At 47.2% G+C, this 21,464-nt stretch overlaps 1 protein-coding gene across 1 annotated transcript in view; it reads left to right on the forward strand.

Annotated features, from left to right (window-relative positions):
• The window catches only part of PSD2 (pleckstrin and Sec7 domain containing 2), a 136,012-nt gene that overhangs the window by 102,082 nt on the left and 12,466 nt on the right, over nucleotides 1-21,464 (forward strand). The window contains exons 9-11 of the mRNA XM_038414950.2: nucleotides 111-154; nucleotides 5,570-5,760; nucleotides 7,255-7,325. Coding sequence (XP_038270878.1) covers nucleotides 111-154; nucleotides 5,570-5,760; nucleotides 7,255-7,325 — 306 coding nt within the window. The remainder of the gene's footprint in view (nucleotides 1-110; nucleotides 155-5,569; nucleotides 5,761-7,254; nucleotides 7,326-21,464) is intronic.

Below are 21,464 nucleotides of genomic sequence, written 5' to 3' on the forward strand. Positions count from 1 at the left end.
CGCACTCTGCCATACAGGCCTTATAAAGGGCATTCCCCTGGGAGGGATCCACAAATGGGACCCATTGCCTGGAGAAGCTGCTAAGAGCTAATATTGTGCTCTTGTTGCAGACACTGTATAACTCCATCAAAAATGAAAAGCTGGAGTGGGCCATGTAAGTATCACTTTTCAGTGCCCTCTCACCCGAAAGGTCTCTTTCAAAGCTCTTGGATCATTAGCTCAAGAAGCTTCAGGAAAGTGCAGTATTAACATATGCAGGGACTGGTAATGCTCCAGAAAGGACGTGTGCTTCTGAACGGGTGAAATTCAACCTCATTTAGGGCCAGTGCAAGGCAAAGTCAAAGGCACCAGGTAAGGCATAACATTGGCCCTCTGCATGAGGGAGATTTTACCCCTTTAGAGGTACACTGCCTTGCTGGAGTATCTGACGTAGCTGCATGTGGAGGGGTGACCATCACACCAAGAAAACAAGATCCGAGCTCCCCAGTATGATAAACATTCACTGCTGAATTCAGAAGCTGGGCTTTGACCAGTCCTCCTGTCCCTGTTGGTGGGTGGGTTTATTTATGTATCACACATGTGCTGTCATTGCTGTCCTTCCGGATGACAGCCCCTGTGCTCTCCTCTTGCACTGTGGTGAATACAGCAGTTCCTCACCCCAGAGCCACCCCTCTCACTCCATCCATCACTGTGCAGGAGGCACCCATGAGCATCCCATGAGGGCCAGTGACATGTCTCAGAGCAATTAATACCATACTTACCCTGGTCAGCAATGTCATCCTTATCATCTCCAATAATAATAATAATAATTTTGCAACACCTTAACTCCAGCCGCAGTCCCTTTACCTGTTTTAAACTCCATCTGTTACAACATTAGGCCCCACTCCTGCAATGAGCTGCAGGCAGTTGAATCCCCAAGGCCCATTGACCTCAGGGAGGCTCCACGGAGGTGCATGGTTCTGCTCATGGGAGGCCCATTACAAATCTCGTCTCTTTTTCCAGACCTCCTGTCTCATCCTCTGCTAAGCACCATCTCATCCCCATCCCGTTGCTCTTGGCCTTCTGACCCCTCCCATTCCTGATGGCTCTTGTATTGATACAGTTGTAGCCTGATTTTTCAGAAGTCCTTAGCTTGTGCAGCTCCAGTGGGCTTAGATGGGTGTTGAGAGCCTGCAGCACCACTGCAAATCAGGCCATTAATGCCGGGCAGTGGAGGGCGGTGTGTGCAGCGCTCACTCCCAGTAAAGTTGTCTCCAGGGATTAACTAGCAGAAACAGGCTCAGGATGACATCCCATCAAGAACCACCATGGGGCCATGTGGAAAATGTGCACAGCTGCTGAAACCAGAACTTCTCTACCTTCCACCAGGATTAATTACTGCTGCAACCCCCTGAGCATAATGTCAACCAGTCCATTACAATGCACACAGTCGGTTGATTATGGAAATTTACTGTACAAGTTACTCAAACAATGTAATTGAAAAAAGGAAGAGAACCATATATTGCGCAGTAAGCCAAGCCTTGGTTGATTTCCCATTAGAAACTCGCACGCCAGTAGGGGATGTGGGTGTCAGGTAAAGAACAGCCAAGATAAAAACAGGGAAGATCCTTTGCACATAGATATTAGCTGTCCAGGCTGGAGGTGGGGTGGAACAGCTGTGCTAGAAATACACTCTTCAAGCTGCACTGGCCTCTCCTTGAGACCTCATGTGTCAGTTGATGGGCCTGAATCAAGTGAGCCATGAAGTGGGTCTTGCCCTGACTTCACTCTGGTTGAACATCCTTTTTAAAAAAAAATGTGTGTTTAGGGCTCTTCTTACCCTAGCAGCAACCCCTTTATTTACCCACAGATCTGCTATGTTCTGGGCAGTCCATGCCCCCCCCGCCCCCATGCACTTTATCCTTTGGGAGAGACCTGCTTTCGTCCTGGCCCATTCAGTCCCTGGTCTCTCTATAGGGCCAGTTGATTACCAACTGTGGTGGTCAGTGATGGATTAGCCACTGGGCCGACGGGGCCTGTGCCCAAGGGCCCTGGCCAATTGGGGGCCCCCCGGAAAAATGGGTGACACCATGCCCCAACCCTTCCAGCCACCCAATGATCCTGCTGGGGAGCAGAGTCTGGGCACAAAATACTGGATCGGAGGGGAGCAGGGCAATGCCCCGCTCCCTGACCACATTTCCCCAGCAGGAGCACCAGGAGGAGCGGGCAGGACTATAGGCAGCAGGGGTGGGGAGGGGCCCCCACTTGCGCTGGCCCAGGGGCCCCAGAACCCCCTAATCCACCTCTGGTGGTGGTGGTGTTTATGATGCATGCACCTATGTATCAGGAACTGGACTGAGCCCCACTAAGTCATTTCACAAAGGGGCCATCAGATGGTCACTACCAGTTGGAGCCAGATGCTCACAAGTGACTTGTGGCCGAGAGGTTCCATTTCCCAACACCAGCTGCACGTGCCTTGCAGTTGCCTGGCTACACTGGAGAATGTGTCGTCGGTTTTATTTTTCCTGAAAAGCAATGGGTTGATGAGTAGAGCTGGGTGAATAATGGATTTTTCAGTTTGTTGGCAATTTCAAAAAGTTGGGTGGGGGGAAATCATTTTGCCTTAGACAGAAAATATTTATTTAAAAAAATTTGGTGCATTGAAAAGTAATGGGGAAAATTGTTTTGGGTGAAACAAGACATTTTGTTTGGATTTTGACCATTTTTTAATATTTCTGAATTTTTCAAAAATAAAATTCAAGTAAATTTTTACACAAAAGTCATTTCAAACCAGAAAATAAAAGTTTTTCCTAAATGAACAAGTCAGAGAAACCAAGATGAATTCACAAAATGTTGCAGTGCTGTCGAATCTTAGTCTTTCTCCCCAAAAAGAGTTTCATGAGAAAAATTTTGCCCTGCTCTGCTGATGAGACTGTTAGAAGTACATTAGGAAGGATTTCTTCACACAACACACAGTCAGCCGGTGGAACTCATTTCCAAGGGATGTTGTGATGGCCAAAAGTTTATCTGGAATTAAAAATGAATTAGATAAATTCATGGCTATTAGCCAAGATGGTCAGGGAGGCAACCCCATGCTTGGGTTTTCCTAAACCTCTGACTACCAGTGCTAAACCTGGAACTGGATGGCAGGGGATGGATCACTTGATAATTGCCCTATTCTATTCACTCCCTCTGAAGTATCTGGCATGGGCCATTGTCGGAAGACAGGACACGGGGCTCGATGGACCTTTGGTCTGACCCGGTATGGCCGTTCTTATGTAGCTGGCCCTATCCCACTAAATGTTCAATGATTATCAATGGAAATTATGCTCTAAACTCTATTAGGTGCTTTTGAAAATCCAACCCTAAATAAATGAGAGAGAGAGAGAGAGCGAGCAAAATCCCACCAGGCCAAAGCAACCTGATTGACTTCATAGCAGGCAATGGTCAGCAAAGAAGCCAAAGTATTGCTGTAATTCAGCCACTAGAGGGAGCCCTCTAGCTCCAATAAGGCTGCTCTAATACACTGGCATCTGGCAGGAAATTTTATATAAGAGAGTTCAGAGAAAGTGCAGCTAGTTCAGCTGAAGACAGGGAAGCGATTATCGTGTTATTGCAAAATGCTGGATTACCATATGCACAGCCTCTTTTGCACACAGTGAGTAGGGAGAACAGAGCCCGCAGGCACCAGCCTTCCAAAGGCTGGGACAGTTTAGTTCCTGCCCAATTTAGCTGGTACTTCATAGGTCTCTTCCTCCCACCCCTTCACCCCCCATTTCCATGCACTCTTTTCCTTCCTCCCTCTGTATCAGCTTGAGATCCTGGAGGAAGGGGAAGCAGATGCTGCCTGGCTGCAGGGCTCCTTGCTTTACTGCAGACAGGCTGGTTGCAACATGAGAGACTTCTAGCCTCCTTTGCACTAACACAAGTACTGCCTGGAGCAGGGAGCATAAGGTACCATCGCACAGCTATAGTGCTGAGCACAGACACTCACATGGGTGACATAGACCCTCTGCGCCAGGCTACCTGCTGCATCCTCAGAGATACCGACGAGTCAGATACCACACCAGATCATTCCCCACCACTCCGGGCACCTGACCCCCTCTGCCCATGCCCTTAACTAGACCCCTCTCCACAGTGCCTCACAAGAGTGTTAGTGCAATACACACTATCACATCCAAGTAGCTCCACCCAGCCCCTGGAAGGAGAGCCGTGAGGTTCAGGTGAGAAATGTAGTGGGCACGAATGCCATGCCCCCACCCTGACCCAAAGTCCCAGTCCCCCCATGACACCCCTTGGTGCAATGACAATATGGCATTGGCCATTTGCTAGAGGAGCCCAGACTTCTGGACCTTAGCAGGCCAGCCAGTGGAAGGGGCAGATACTTCACTCAATGGTCACCTGTTCTGTTCATGCCCTCTGAAGCACCTGGCACTGGCCACTGTTGGAATACAGGACACTGGGCGAGATGGACCTTTGGTTTGACCCAGTGTGGTCATTCTTAGGTTCTGATGTTCTTATACTTCGATGCCCTGGTGACATCCCTGCTAGCTGATGAAGTTTCTTTTTGCCCATTATTGTATAGCTTACATCTGAACTCTGATATGGCCCTAGGCTAATTTGTAGTGGGCCCAGTTGTGCCATTTAGGCACTGGCTGTTCTGGAGTGGTCCCAGAGTCTGGGCTCCAGCCCAAGCCCAAACAGCTACACCACAATTTTATAGCTCCACAGCCCAAGCCCCGAGTCAACTGACCCAGGCCAGCTGTAGGTGTTAATTGCAGTGTAGACCCCGCAGTCATTTCCCTGGTTAGTCAAGATTTTGCCCATGCCTCCCTGCGTGGAGATCTTTTCACAGTCCCTGCTTCCATCAAGGTCTCTCCCAGGGGCTCCTTCCTGGAGAGCTTTCTTTCCTCTGAGTGTCCCGTTCGACTCTCTGCAGCCCTTTCTCCAGCTGGGCTCCATCACCACGTGAGCTTGGCTCTCATTCCTCTTGCTCCAGTCGCCTTCTGCTCTCCGGTGAGCCTCATTGCAGGTTGGCCTAGCCCCATGTTCTCCAGCCCACTCTACGCCAGCCTGGAGCTCTGTCTAGTCTAGTACCCAGATGCTCCTGCAGGTGTAAGAAGGTGTAAGAACCCCACAGTAGCTGACTTGGGGTAATTTGTCTCCCACATTAGATCTCACCCAGGACTCTAATAGCGGGCCTAAGCCCTGAAGCACTAGGCTGAATCTCCCTTCCACATATGCTTTGTTAGCATTAAGCATGATGTCTCTTGTTTGACTAAGTAATGTCACAAATCTGCAATGAGAACAATCACGGGTTGTCAAATGCCTCTCGCTATTATGCCTTGTTCAATGCCATTAAAGTCAACAAGGCTAAAGCATTGCTCACAAGAGGAGAATTTGACTCCCACATATTACAATACTTGGCACACCATGATTTTCAATATATAACAACTTGGTTCTACCGCTGTATTCTACTGCTACTGTAATGAGTGACTTGCTCAAACCAAGGCCTGGTCCCTCTAGCAGGTAAAACAGTGTCAAAGACTAATGTTCTTTGTTCAAGGTTTTCTCTGGGTTTCTTTCCAAGTGACGAGGATGAGCTGAGAAAATCACTGTCAGAACTTGTGGACGACAAACTAGGAGCCAGTGCAAAAAAAGTGACGCGGATCGTAGACGGCAGCAATCCTTTCCTGGACATTCCCCAGGCGCTGAATGCAATTACCTATAAGCACGGCGTTCTCACCCGGAAAACCCATGCCGATACAGATGGGAAGAGAAGTATGTGTTAGAAGAGAAGCGCAGCATGTAGCATGACATGCCAGTAAGGGACACCTAAGGCAGAGAGGACAGCACCAGGACATGCAGTAAGAGTTGGGTCTAGCATCAAGACCAGAGCTGGGTGAATGCCACAAACAAGTATGCAGAGAGATAAACCTAGCTGGTTTGCATGGCTGGTAGCCAGGACACCATATGGACACTAGACACTTCTGGGTGTCCCAGTGCAGAGGGCCAAGTCAAGGCCAATGCACCACTTCAGTCCTGTTTTGAGGATTTCAATGGTGCATAGGGCTATGCTATGGTATATTTCCCCTGGTGCAAGGGGGTGAACTCTGCCATCTAGCTCAGTACTTTCCCCACCTAATTTCGGTGCTTTTCGCTCCTCTTTTCTGGTTTGCTTTTTCTTTGGTGTGATAAAATCGCAATCAAAGGGAGTCGTGATGGTTGTCCTTACACGACCCAGGGGCTCTCCCTTGTCAGCACCACATTCAGGGAAGGCCATAGTTGCAGCCCCTGCACTCTTCTGTCTCCCTGGGATGCTAACTAGCCTGGGATAGGGGAGTAGGTGGGGCACGCAGACCTGGCAGGTCACAGAATGTTGCAAATGCTCTGCAAGCTCAGGGGTATAGCAATGAGCACATGTCCCTACATCCTGGGGCTCGCAGTGGGGCTGTGTATCTCCATCCCACCCTATGCTTGGCCCCATAATTAGAGCCCCAATAGAGCCCCAAACACTCCTCTAAAAGGCGTGGGTCAAAATCAGATTGCTGCCACCAGCTGGCCCCAGGCATCAGGAACAGCCGAACTTTGCAGCTGGCCCCATCCTTATACTGGGCTTAACCCAAACTCTGGATCCCAGCACCCTGAGCTATAGGGAAGGTCCAGACCCAGATCCGTTCTCTAGCATGAGCCCAGCTGAAACCCCAGACGCAACAAACCCCTGAACCTGGGGAGAGCGTGGATGCAGGATCTCAATTGTGCGCCTTTGGCCCATCTCCATTCTGCCATTGCACTGTACATGCTTGAGCTCCATTAGCAACTGGATACCAAGTAATGCTGCAGTGAAATGGGAGCGCAGGAAAGATACAGGGAAATGTGTTTGGAATCTGTTAGTTGATTACCGGCAATTAATAAAACCACTGAGGATTATTTCTGTTAATGGAGATGGATGGCCTAGTCGCTGAAACCCATTAAAACCCCAGGAATACCTAAGGTTATGGCTCAAGGTCTCCCCTCTCTGAGCAGCCCTATACTAAGCACCAGGGCACATTTGTCATCCTCACCCATCATCGCAGAGCCCCCCTCCCTTTGCAGCCTGCCCAGGATGGAGGCCCCGTCTGTAGTGCCAGGCATTGCCATGGAGCTCTCTGTCCAGGCTCCCAACTCCAACCCTACAGAACATGTAGTGTGGCAGGTTCCCTTCGGCATTACCAGTGAGGAAGAGGAAGCTGTAGTTAACAGGCCCATGTAATGAGCTGCTTTTCTTTATTTTAGCCCCGAGAGGAAGAAGAGGATGGAAGAAGTTTTATGCTGTGCTTAAAGGGACCATTCTTTATTTGCAGAAGGTAAAAATGGCCAACTCTGTCCCATGCTGATATTTATTCTTGCATGCTGTACAAAATGTTGCTACAAGGGAAGACTCCTAGAAAATGATGCAAATGTTGGAGAAGGAGGCAGCAATTCTGAGCCCGTGCTCATGATGCAGGTGCCGACTTCCAGAGTGTTTTGTGCATAGGAGCAGGAGGCGCCCGTAAGAAGAGCTGGAGGGAATTAACTGTATCTAATCAAATGACTCGGGGTGGAGGACTTGATCGTCTTCCATATTCTCAGGGGAATGCTGTAGTGAAGGCTTCCCAGCCTTAGAAAATGGCAATACAAGGAGCAATGTTCTGAGGTTAAGGAAGGAGAAATGAGGCTAGGCCTTTGGGGGGACAGTCTTCACAAGGGAGGTGGCTGAAGTTCTTTCACTGCCGATATTCCCAGCCAGGTCAGACAGGATATTAGTGGGGCCTGATGCAGTGGGTAGCCCCTCATAGCTGAGGTCAGTGGAGGGTCAGAGTAGTCTTTTCCTGCCCTGTCATTATCTGCAGTCGGTCCCTGATTCAATGAGGTATTCACACAGACCTAACTCTGCACATGCGAATAGTCCTGTTGACCTCAATGGGAAACTCACGTGCTTAAAGTGAGGTACAGGCTTCAGTGCTTCGCTGAGTTGGGTCCTTAGTAGGGATCGATGCTGGAATCTCTCTCCTTCTTTCCTGGCAGACTGTACACATGTATGTATTTCCTAAGGGGCCACCACACAACTCTGCTCGCTGTGTCTCCCCATGGATGAGGTAAAGCACAAAGCCCAGCTCAAGAGAACAGCTGTAGAACCCCACTCCTGGTGCCCTTTGGTATTGTCACCAGTGGCATCCTCCTGTCTGCCTTTCGGGCACTTCCTGTGGGTAGGCAACCACATGTGTCACATTAATGTCTCCAATACAACAGAAGTAAACAAATTGTGAATTATATAAGAGAGGCACGAGGTCCCCTCAGGGCAAAATGAAGTTGTGACTCAGCCCCATGCTCACACCCTGACAATCTCTGTGTGGTGCTGGTGGTGATCCTTGAGTATGTGTGACGGGGCTCTCGGAGATCTGGCAGGAGCTGATGGTAATTGATTGGTGCCTGTTGCTCTCATCCAGTTTGGATTTTTAAAACCATGCTGCCACCAGCTAGGACTGCAGCAGATCTCCAGCTTAGCAGAGTCTGGCTAGAGCAGCACTTGGGGAGGGAGATTGTGGCATCTGCAGGAAGAGGTGATGTTAGCTACCTCCTTCTTAGTGAGTACTCAGCCAGTCTCCCACGTGGGACTAAGGGAAGGGTCACCATGCTACTGAAGATGCTCTCTTTTGGTAGGGATGGAAAAGCTGAGGTCAGGGCCACTTGTAGTCATCCATGGCAGTTCATAAGCGATATTAACCCCAAAGTCCTGGGTAGACACCAATAGGGATAAATGAAATCTGCCTATTTACAATTTTCTGCTGCAGTTTTGGTTTGCTATGACATTCTTATTCACATTCATTCTAAATGGTTGCAGATTGTTGCTGTGTGCTGTTAAGTAGCTGCCACATTTCACCCCAGAGGTAGCTGCATTTCACAGAGTGCGAAGTGATCTCCGTGGATAGTTTATAAACCAGTTATATCTATAAAGAGCGTTTGGTGTCTTTTTGAGATGCAACATATTATTAAGAGCAGCAGCCCCACAGTTACCTGACCCTGCCCCACTGTGCTGCTGTATTTGAACAATCTATGCGTATTAATATGATGGCGGTATTGCCTAGTGGTTAAAGCACAGAACTGGGAGTTAGGAGATTCCCAGTTCTTCTACAAATGCCCAGTTGTGACCTTGAAGCAAGTCACTGAACCGTCACATTGGGTGTTTCTAGAAGATTTGGGATCTCTTGATGCCCAGTTCAATGCTTTACCCAATAGGCAATGTTGCCAAGGTATTAATAAGTATACACTGCAGCAAGTTGGCTGTAGATAACAATGGAGTAGGATCTGTTTGGCTACAAAGCCCTGGGAAATGGCAGTGAAGAGGATATTACCAGCCTCCAGACCATGATGACAATAAGGAACACAGATTCTGCCCTCAGCAACACCAGACTAGCTGTCAGGAGAGGCAGTGGGGAGCTGTGTATGCACAGTCAGGGACAAAACTGGACCTTTAGGGCCGCATCTAGCCATCTACACTCAATGCAGGACCCAGCAGTGAAGATGGCAACAGGTTTAGAGCATTCTCCACTCTCCCCTGATCTTGGGACATAAGTTAGAGCAGCCTCAGGGTGGCTCTAACTTACACCAGCTGCAATGGAAACCGAAGGGCCTTTCCAGTGGTCCTGGATCACTGGCATGTCAGGTGGTCCAGCCATGCCCCATCATACCACCAGCAAAGGAGGGGAGCCAGAAAGAGGTGGGACAAAGCCAATGTAGCTGACTCTACGTCATCCAGGGATTTCCTTATACAATGACAAGCCCCAGCTGCTCACTCCACTCTCGCAGCCCAAAGGGGCTGGGCCAGGGAGCAGGGATCTGGTCCTGCATATAAGGTACTAAGAACAGAGAGTCCCATTGGACCATGGTGTGCAGTTAGTATGGTAATGAGAGACACACCCTCCATTGTTGTTTTCAGAGTTGTTGTCACCATGTTGGTCACAATGTAGGAGAAAGCCAAGGAGGTGAGGTAATCTCTTTTATAGGATCAGCTTCTGTGGATGGAAGAGACATGCTTTTGAGCTACCCCAGACCTGAAGAACTATGTGCCATTCAAAAGCTTGTCTCTTTCACCACGAGAACTTGATCTAATCAAAGAGATTACCTCCTGCACCTTGTCTTTGATAGATAGATACATAGATAGATAGACCTAATGGTTCAGTGATAGCACATGTTGTTGACTCCCTCCTGTTAATTGCTGGATTGGCATGTCCGAGCATAGTTTGGAGAAGCAATTTCTTGATCCTTTAGTGGGTCTTGAGGAACAAGCGGAGAGCTCCTGAGCTCTAATCTTTGCCCTGCTGCTGACTCACTGTATGGCCTTTGGCAAGTAATTTCATCGCTGTAAAATGGGGATAGTAAGCCATAATTACCTCACTCACATGGGTGTTGAGAGGATTAATGGCTGTGTGTGAAGAGCTAAGTGTTATTATGTAGGACTGCTTTGAAGAGCTGCTTGTTTGGGGACCATCCAGAGGGCCTGATCCTGCAGCCCTTCCTCCTGATAGTGGATCTGGTGATCTGGCCTAGGCAGGAGAGGGGGTACTCCCTCGGTAATTGACCGATGCCTGTACAGGTGGGCAGTCAGGTTACAGAGGCATTCCCTTGCGCAAATACAGTACTGAGCATGTTTAAAAGGGCGAGTTTTCAAACTCCTTGTAAAAGGGTGAGAGCAGGCTGGAGGGTAAGTAAAACTCCTCTAAGCCACAGAATCATCAGGCTGGGCATTACTTCAGGAAACCTAGCTCAGGAGGCACGAATTCTGTTCCCAGCATGGGAGAGCGAGGGCAGAGATGAGCCGCTGGGTGGGTATGTCTACACGGTGAAAACGGAGCCATGGCAGCTAGTCTCAGCTCCTCCAACAACTGACTCGGGCTTGTGAGGAGAGATGAGAGAGTCCAGGTTCTGAGAACCGGGCAAGTGGGGAGGATCCCGCAGGCTCAGCCCGAGCCCAAATGTCTATGTGCTATTTTTAGCCCTGCAGCATGAGCCCAAGTTAGTTGACCTGGACTCTGAGACTTGCTGCTGGGGTGGGGGTGGTTGCTGTGTAGACGTACCCTCAGAGCCTTAGTCAGTGGGAAGCCTATCCACACCCCATCAGCAGATTGGATCATGAGAAGCTCTTGTCCCTTTTCTCTCTGAGCTACATCTCCATAGTAACACCACCTGATTCTGGCCTCACACTGGAGTTATTCCTGACTTTCATCACTGTGTGAGAGAGCGGAATCAGGCTCAACAGGCCTGATTCTCTCCTCCTATCCAGCTCCTCAGATGGAGCAAAGGGACCAAAAAGCTTCCAAATTAGGGATTCCTGTGTTGGAGTCCCAGCAGATGTGGAGTTGCTGTAGGGAGCGTACCAGGCAAAGGGGAATGGCTGGCTGATTCCCCGATGGTCCCAGCAGCGTCCTCAGCTACACCCAGCAGAAACTGGGCACGGCAGAGAATGTGAGACAATGAGTTGTTGTAGCTGTGTTATTCCCAGGATATTAGGGGGGCAAGGTGGGTGAGGTAATAGCTTTTATTGGACCAAGTTCTGTTGGTGAGAGAGAGACAAGTTTTTGAGCTTACACAGAGCTGAAGAATAATTCTGGGTAAGCCTGAATCTTTCACCAACAGAATTTAGTCCAATTACAGGTATTACCGCACCCACCTTGTCTTTCTAAAGCATTTTAATATTTCTGAATAGAATAGGGAAAGGGAAAGGGAAAGTGGATGAGATAAACTACGAGATACCCCGAAGCTCATTCCCACGAAATAAAGGCTCATAAAATATTTAGGATAAAATGAAATAAACTCCTTATCATTCAATCGTTTGGGGGCATTTCAAACTTGAAAGTGACCCCATTCTAACAGAAAAGGTTGCTGAAATTCAGAGATATTCTCACCAACACTTGGCCTATTTTTCATTAAGGAAAAAGCCAGTTTCCAACAAAAACTAGGTCATTTTGTAAGTGAAAAATACTGGCATTTCAGCTTGCTTGCAGTGTAAGATTGGCTGTATTGCTGGAAATTGTAACTAAAGGACAAGTGCAAAAAGGGAGGTATGAAATTGCAAGAAAAAGGTGCTACCCACAGCTACAACAACAACGCTGATGATGATGCACCAACCAACACGAATGTTTGTGTGAAACTCCTCCAAAGGCTGCAAGGAATGGTTCTTGAATGAATATCAATCAGTTTTCACTGAAATTTAAATAAAAACACTGATTGAAAAAAGAACAGGCGTACTTGTGGCACCGTAGAGACTAACAAAGTTATTAGAGCATAAGCTTTCATGGGCTACAGCCCACTTCATCGGATGCATAGAATGGAACATATAGTAAGATATATATATATACACATACAGCTAAGTAGGAAATTACCATACAAACTGTGAGAGGCTAATTAGTTGAGATGAGCTATTATCTGCAGGGGAAAAAAACTTTTTTAGTGATAATCAAGACGGTCCATTTAGACAGTTGACAAGAACACGTGAGGATACTTAACATAGGGAAATAGATTCAATATGTGTAATGACCCAGCCACTCCCAGTCTCTATTCAAACCCAAGTTAATGGTATCTAGTCGGCATATTAATTCAAGCTCAGCAGTTTCTCCTTGGAGTCTGTTTTTAAAGCTTTTCTGTTGCAAAATTGCCACCCTTAAATCTTTTACTGAGTGAGATTGCTACTAAATTTTTGGATTTACAGGCCTCAATTCAGCAAAGCGATTAAGCACGTGTTTAACCTTAAATCCAAGTTCAAAATGGTATTAAGGGCCTGAATTCATTGATGTCAATGACAGTCTTTCCATTGGTTTCATAGTAGCAGCCGTGTTAGTCTGTATTCGCAAAAAGAAAAGGAGTACTTGTGGCACCTTAGAGACTAACAAATTTATTAGAGCATAAGCTTTCATGAGCTACAGCTCACTTCATCGGATGCATTTGGTGGAAAAAACAGAGGGGAGATTTATATACGCACACAGAGAACATGAAACAATGGGTTTATCATACACACTGTAAGGAGAGTGATCACTTAAGATAAGCCATCACCAGCAGCAGGGGGGGCAAAGGAGGAAAACCTTTCATGGTGACAAGCAAGGTAGGCTAATTCCAGCAGTTAACAAGAATATCAGAAGAACAGTGGGGGGTGGGGTGGGGGGCGAGAAATAACATGGGGAAATAGCTTTACTTTGTGTAATGACTCATCCATTTCCAGTCTCTATTCAAGCCTAAGTTAATTGTATCCAGTTTGCAAATTAATTCCAATTCAGCAGTCTCTCGTTGGAGTCTGTTTCTGAAGCTTTTTTGTTGAAGGATAGCCACTCTTAGGTCTGTAACTGAGTGACCAGAGAGATTGAAGTGTTCTCCAACTGGTTTTTGAATGTTATAATTCTTGACGTCTGATTTGTGTCCATTCATTCTTTTACGTAGAGACTGTCCAGTTTGGCCAATGTACATGGCAGAGGGGCATTGCTGGCACATGATGGCATATATCACATTGGTAGATGCGCAGGTGAACGAGCCTCTGATAGTGTGGCTGATGTGATTAGGCCCTATGATGGTATCCCCTGAATAGATATGTGGACAGAGTTGGCAACGGGCTTTGTTGCAAGGATAGGTTCCTGGGTTAGTGGTTCTGTTGTGTGGTGTGTGGTTGCTGGTGAGTATTTGCTTCAGATTGGGGGACTGTCTGTAAGCAAGGACTGGCCTGTCTCCCAAGATCTGTGAGAGTGATGGGTCGTCCTTCAGGATAGGTTGTAGATCCTTGATGATGCGTTGGAGAGGTTTTAGTTGGGGGCTGAAGGTGATGGCTAGTGGCGTTCTGTTATTTTCTTTGTTGGGCCTGTCCTGTAGTAGGTGACTTCTGGGTACTCTTCTGGCTCTGTCAATCTGTTTCTTCACTTCAGCAGGTGGGTATTGTAGTTGTAGGAATGCATGATAGAAATCTTGTAGGTGTTTGTCTCTGTCTGAGGGGTTGAAGCAAATGCGGTTATATTGTAGAGCTTGGCTGTAGACAATGGATTGAGTGGTATGATCTGGATGAAAGCTAGAGGCATGTAGGTAGGAATAGCGGTCAGTAGGTTTCCGATATAGGGTGGTGTTTATGTGACCATCGCTTATTAGCACCGTAGTGTCCAGGAAGTGGATCTCTTGTGTGGACTGGTCCAGGCTGAGGTTGATGGTGGGATGGAAATTGTTGAAATCCTGGTGGAATTCCTCAAGGGCTTCTTTTCCATGGGTCCAGATAATGAAGATGTCATCAATGTAGCGCAAGTAGAGTAGGGGCATTAGGGGACGAGAGCTGAGGAAGCGTTGTAAGTCAGCCATAAAAATGTTGGCATACTGTGGGGCCATGCGGGTACCCATCGCAGTACTGCTGATTTGAAGGTATACATTGTCCCCAAATGTGAAATACTTACGGGTGAGGACAAAGTCACAAAGTTCAGCCACCAGGTTAGCCGTGACATTATCGGGGATACTGTTCCTGACGGCTTGTTGTCCATCTTTGTGTGGAATGTTGGTGTAGAGCGGGCTTCTACATCCATAGTGGCTAGGATGGTGTTTTTAGGAAGATCACCAATGGACTGTAGTTTCCTCAGGAAGTCAGTGGTGTCTCGAAGATAGCTGGGAGTGCTGGTAACGTAGGGCCTGAGGAGGGAGTCTACAGAGCCAGACAATCCTGCTGTCAGGGTGCCAATGCCTGAGATGATGGGGCATCCAGGATTTCCAGGTTTATGGATCTTGGGTAGCAGATAGAATACCCCAGGTCGGGGTTCTAGGGGTGTGTCTGTGCGGATTTGTTCTTGTGCTTTTTCAGGGAGTTTCTTGAGCAAATGCTGTAGTTTCTTTTGGTAACTCTCAGTGGGATCAGAGGGTAATGGCTTGTAGAAAGTGGTGTTGGAGAGCTGCCTAGTAGCCTCTTGTTCATACTCCGACCTATTCATGATGACGACAGCACCTCCTTTGTCAGCCTTTTTGATTATGATGTCAGAGTTGTTTCTGAGGCTGTGGATGGCACTGTGTTCTGCATGGCTGAGGTTATGGGGTAAGCAATGCTGTTTTCCACAATTTCAGCTCGTGCACGTCGGCGGAAGCACTCTATGTAGAAGTCCAGGCTGCTGTTTCGACCTTCAGGAGGAGTCCACCCAGAATCCTTCTTTTTGTAGTGTTGGAATTAATTTGCAAACTGGATACAATTAACTTAGGCTTGAATAGAGACTGGGAATGGATGAGTCATTACACAAAGTAAAACTATTTCCCCATGTTATTTCTCCCCCCCCACCCCACCCGCCACTGTTCCTCAGATATTCTTGTTAACTGCTGGAATTAGCCTACCTTGCTTGTCACCATGAAAGGTTTTCCTCCTTTCCCCCGCCCCCTGCTGCTGGTGATGGCTTATCTTAAGTGATCACTCTCCTTACAGTGTGTATGATAAACCCATTGTTTCATGTTCTCTGTGTGTGTATATAAATCTCCCCTCTGTTTTTCCACCAAATGCATCCGATGAAGTGAGCTGTAGCTCACGAAAGCTTATGCTCTAATAAATTTGTTATTCTTTCCATTGATTTCAGTGGACTTTGGATCAGGGCTTAAGTGCTTTGTTGAACTGGGATGGGATTCAGAGTAACAGCCATGTTAGTCTGTATTCGCAAAAAAGAAAAGGAGTACTTGTGGCACCTTAGAGACTAACAAATTTATTTATATTAGTCTCTAAGGTGCCACAAGTACTCCTTTTCTTTTTTGGGATGGGATTGCATTTGTGTTTAAGGTCAAACAGAAGCGTAGGGGTTTGGTGAATCAGGATTATCATGTAGTCCAACTCTACTCAGTGTCTGTGTGAACATGGCATTTTACAAACCTTGTCCGATTTATGCTGAGTCAGATTTGCTCTCTATAAATAAACCTGTATTGCACATTACTCCTCTTCGTTGTATAGAGCCAGAAGAGCTATGGGAGACCCAGAGCTGCACTCTAGTCTCCCTCATGCATCACTGACAAAATTGTCTATTACTTAGCCAGTCTTACAAAGACATATAACTATGTGTATATTTAGGGTTACATCGAGACCCTATGACTTCAGTGGGACTCCATTATTATCAATTATTATTATTGTTGTGATAGCATCTATGTATCCCAGTCAGGGATCAGGGTCCTGTTGTACTAGCTGCCCTACACACGTATAACAAAGAGTGGCCCCAAAGAGCTAATACTTGGCACGATCTGGCCCTAACTTTCTAAATGCAGAACTTACCATCGATGATGATGCACAAGCCAGAATTGACCTAGCTTGACACTCAAACCCAAGGGCCAGCAGTCGGAAAAACTATCTTTTGACTTATGAAGTAAGCACATCTGATGCTGAAATCAGCAAGGGACAATAAATGTGGAAGCCAATGACATTCACGTTACAGTCCCTTTTCAGAACAGAGTCGCACTTTCATTGTAAGATTATCACTTTGACTTTCCGCCCCCCTTCCGTGCCCCCCCACACTGTAATTTCATTGTCACTTGTCTCTGCAGGGACTGGAAGCAGATGTGTCAATATACTACCAAAGAAGTTATTCTTGCCATATTTCCGGACCTACTGGAAATCTCACTAGAGATCCTGCTCTTGTGAGATTCCCAACCCAGTTTTGCAGACCCAAAAGGTTTAAAGTATTGGAGAAGCATCTGAACACTTGGGTCGCTCCCTGGACCTTTTGAAGTTCTTGGAAATGTATATATAGTACATTGATTTCAGAGTAGCAGCTGTGTTAGTCTGTATTCGCAAAAAAGAAAAGGAGTACTTGTGGCACCTTAGAGACTAACAAATTTATTTGAGCATAAGCTTTCGTGAGCTACAGCTCACTTCATCGATGAAGTGAGCTGTAGCTTACGAAAGCTTATGCTCAGATAAATTTGTTAGTCTCTATGAAGTGAGCTGTAGCTCACGAAAGCTTATGCTCAAATAAATTTGTTAGTCTCTAAGGTGCCACAAGTACTCCTTTTCTTATATAGTACATTGGCCTTGTGTGTGGTCATGTCTCACTCTGGTTGTCTGTCTGGCCAACTGAGCAGTTGGGTCCACATTGCGTTGTGGGAGGCGTAATCTTCCCGGCAGCCTTGCTCATCAGAGACAATGGGGGCCCAAATGACAACTCCCATAAAGCAATGCACTAGAGAAAAGCAGTTTAATTTTTTTAAACTGATTTCTATTCTATGCAGGTTCTTATACCATGCTTATTACCATAGTATTTGAAAGTTGTAGTATCTAATTTGAAAGGAAGCCTTTCTGGTTAAATTCATTTAAAAATATTCCAATTCAGGTCAAACTGACACTAAACAAAATATTTCATTTAGATTTTCCTGACAGAAAATGGAAAATTTTCAGCAAAACTTCCCATGGAATTCAGCAAAATTTCCCACAAAAAAATTCAATTTTGGAGACACCGCATTTTCCATTGGAAAATCATAGTGACAGTTCCTTATCAGCTGTATCCCTTCCTATAACAAAATACAATGTATTTATGAGCAAACCTGTGCTCTTTTAGCTCAGACCATAGTCACTGGCCTTTTCAGTGCTGTGGGTTCTGGATTCAATTCCTTTTGTCAACCACAGCTCTGTATGGATATGGCCATGGTTTGTTACATGGTTTGTTACATGAGATTTCAGCATCTCTAGGGTGGAAAAAAACGCAATCATTTTAAACCAGCCCCATGATATGCTGTGATGTTAGAATTCTTTAGGAAAATCAAATTGCCATACACTAAGTCACCACTGTAGGGAAAAGCCCCTCAAAATTGCATCCCATTCAGCAGTATGCAGCCAGGTCCCCACCTCCTTCTGCCTCAAGGTGATGCACTACTGAGATTTTCTTTGCTGTTCACCTTTAAGGAGTCAGCCACCTCAAGGTAGGAATTTGCTGCCAGACTTTTCTTGGCATGGTTCCTTTTAGCATCTCATCACACGAGGCCTGGTGGTGTATGTGCTCATACACGTAGCGGCATTTCAAACCAGATATTTTTGTGCTGACTGCTTCAGAAAAGCTGCTTTCAGGCACTTCTACAGTCAGAAACACAGCTCTGTATTAATGGATCCTGCTCACTCAACATCTGGCATCTGCTCACTGTCTGGCACTGCTGCTACTTCCCAAGCACAAAGATGCTGGTACTCCTGTTAGCCCTGCAAAGCCACTGCAGGTATAGGAGAGCAGCTGGGTTCTGAGCACAGAATGGCAATGATGTCAGTGGCAGAGAAAACACAGAATGATTTTTTCATCCTTTGGTGAATAGGTAGCACTAGGAGCTAGGGAAAAATATATTTTGGCCTCTAATGTGATGTGTTGTGAGAGTCACCTTGAGACACTAGAGATGGGGCCTCTGGGTCACTTGCCAGGATCATATAGATTATATCTCACTTAATCAATTCCCTTTGCATTCCCATTGCAGGGAGCCTCGCACATTGGTGCACCTTGGTCCCTCCTGTTCTCTGCTTGTGGTGCACAATAGTTTAGTCTCCTGAGGGCGGAGATACTGTGCTTTCAATTTGATCGTTAGCTTGTTCTGGGGGGTGGTCTTTAGAGCCCTGTGATCTACAGGAGGTCAGACTAGCTGATCTGGGGGTCCCTTCTGGCCTTAAACACTACAAGATGGAAACCACCAATGGAGCCTTGGCAGCCCCTTTTCCAGCTAAGGCCTGAACCTGGCCATGGATACATCTGCCCCCAACTCTCAGCACAGGAGCAGTGCCCCGGCATCAGGGGCACTTAATGGTAAGCACGTGTGGAAAGCATTTTCAGGCTTGGTGCCCAAAGCCAAGTTTTTAATAATGCCTTTACTGAGCTATGTCCATTTACAGCAACTGTGTGATGGCAAAACCAGCAGGTTGTAGTGCTTTTACTCAAAGGCATTGTTATCGGAAGAGGAGAGAGGCACCTAAAGAAGAGGGCATATGGCCCACCAAGCCAGCTGTATGCACACCATCCTCCCTTTGCATCATCCCCTCCTCTGGTAACTAATCTCAGTGTTTTACTAGACTTCCCCAGTGCATAGGCCTGGCTCCTCAAAGGCATATAGCTCCTGCTGAAACCAATGGGAGTTCTTCTTGTGTGGCATCTCCTTGTAGCAGTGGGTCACAACCATGGCAGCCCATTCTGTGCAATCCTCTGCCAATTTCCTTGTGGATGAATGGTCCATTTGATCCACCCAGTATACCACATTGTCCATCCAAGATCTCCTTTTACTGCCCCCTGTTCTTCTGCCACCAGTGCCCCTTCAGCACATATTGCCCACCGAACCCCTTAAAATGTGCCCTGTGCACTGAACTTTTCTTTTCACAAGATCTCTGACAAGCATTTGCTGAATTCCAGTAATCTCCAATACTTTTCCCTTGGTGACATGGTCTGTCCACGGTCTATAACACCACAGCTGGAAGGATTGTAATTTCATTATTATCAATTGTTTGAATGTCCATGTTTCACAGCCATAGTTTAACACAGACTGAAAATGAGTTTTTAAGTGTTGGAAATTACCCATCAGCTTTATGTCTCTACTCAGCAGATGTTTATTCTTTGGAAATCAATGGGAGACAGGCATCTAAATGCTTCTGAGGATCTGAGCCTTTGTCCCTTTATGTTGCCTTTTGCCTGTCTGTGTTTCCTGTTCGCTCACAGGGTAAGTCTACACTGTAATTAAAAACCCGCAGCTGGCCCATGCCAGCTGACTCAGGTTCAGGCTGTGGGGCTGTTTAATTGCGGTTTAGATGTGGGTTCAGACTGGAGCCTGGGCTCTAGGACCCTGTGAGGTGGAAGGGTCCCAAAGTTGGGGCTGCAGGACAAGCCTGAACGTCTATACTGGAATTAAATAGCCCCTTAGCCTGAGGCCAGCGAGCCCAAGTCAGCTGGCACAGGCCAGCTACAGGTGTCTAACTGCAGTGGAGACATCCCCTTAGCTTCCCTGTAACCACACCCCGGTGTGTGATTCCATGAGCACTCACAAGCTAAGTGGATTTGATCTGTATTTAGATAGGAGACCTGTAAAGAGCACATCATACTGTAGGTCAGTGGGCCTCAAACTGTGGGGCATGCCCCCCAGGGGGCAAGAAGGAACGTTCTGGGGGGCACACGGCAGGGCCTAGGCCAGCCCCAGGGGGCAGGGAGGGAGCGCCACCCAGCCCCACTCCGCCACCCAGCCCTGCTCCAGCCCCATCTGCAGCTGCACTCCACCCTCCACACTCTGGCCCCAGCCGCAGCACCACTCCACCACAGTTCCACCTCTGGCCCCAGCCGCAGCACTGCTCCACCTCCAGCCCAACTCTGCTCTCATTCCCACTACGCCCCGAGGACCACTCTGCCTCTAGCCCCAACTCCTCCACATCCCCAGTTCCGCCCCGGCTCCACCTTCTGAGCCAACTGTGCAGTAATGAGGGGGCATGGACAGAGTCCATTACTGGTATGGGGGAGGGGTGACAGGAAAAGTTTGGGCACCACTGCTGTAGGTGCTGCTGACTCATTAGGTGGCTCCTTTCTTTCTTATTCAGTGCCCCAGCAAAGTGCTGGGGACTCGGTGCTGCTGGAGGTATCATCTCTTGTTGAGCCATAAAACTGAGATCCCTTCCTCTGTCATCCAAGATCTCCTGGCTGTTCTCATAAGAACAGTGGGGTTACCACACTCTGGCCAAGGTAACTACATTCTTCCTCCCAAACACTCCCGGCAGCTTCGGTTGGATACGGTTTACTTCCTCACTTCCTGTCCTAAACAGCTGTACAGTGTTGCCGTGCACAGCTGTGGTCTAAAGGGGCTGCACTGTGAGTGGGACTTAATGCATTAAAGGGTGAAATTCATCCCTGTGCAGAGGGCAAGCAGCACCGCTTAAGGTCCATATACGCCTTATTTTGAGGACTGAAGGGGAATTTAAATGCACAGGGGTTAATTTCTCATCTTTGTAAGGCACTGTGTGATCTGAGGACAAAAGTGGCAACAGCAATGCGGATTTATTAATTATTTATTATGATTATTTTCATTAGTTTGAAATCGCCTGCATTTGGGAAAACTCTCTGAGCCCCAAGTGAGTACAATGACCTTGTTGCAATTTGCCAGGGCTCCTGTATTGGATTACAAAGGAACATGCCAAGTAAAATGGCATGAACATCTTGGAGCTAATATTTAGAGAGCTGCAAGACACAGAGGGTAGGGTAAGCAATTCAAACCTGACCGCCAGTCAGCTTTCTTGGGTTGTGTTTGAACTTAGTGCAGGGACTCTCAATGTACATCTGAATGGAGAGCTCCTTCAGCTCCAAATGGTTAATACTATGCTTCCTCCTATTGCAAGGGAAAGCATAAGCCATTGGGCCAGATCTTCTCTGTCGATGTAAATCAATGTAGCTCCAGAAGCCCATGGGCTGAAGCCAATTTACAGCTGCTGAAAATGAGTTCCATTCACTTTCAAGGGGCTTTACTCATGTGAGTAAAGATTTCAGGATGTAACT

This window comes from Dermochelys coriacea, chromosome 8, assembly GCF_009764565.3.
Source record: "Dermochelys coriacea isolate rDerCor1 chromosome 8, rDerCor1.pri.v4, whole genome shotgun sequence".
In the NCBI taxonomy this organism is placed as follows: Eukaryota; Metazoa; Chordata; order Testudines; family Dermochelyidae; genus Dermochelys; species Dermochelys coriacea.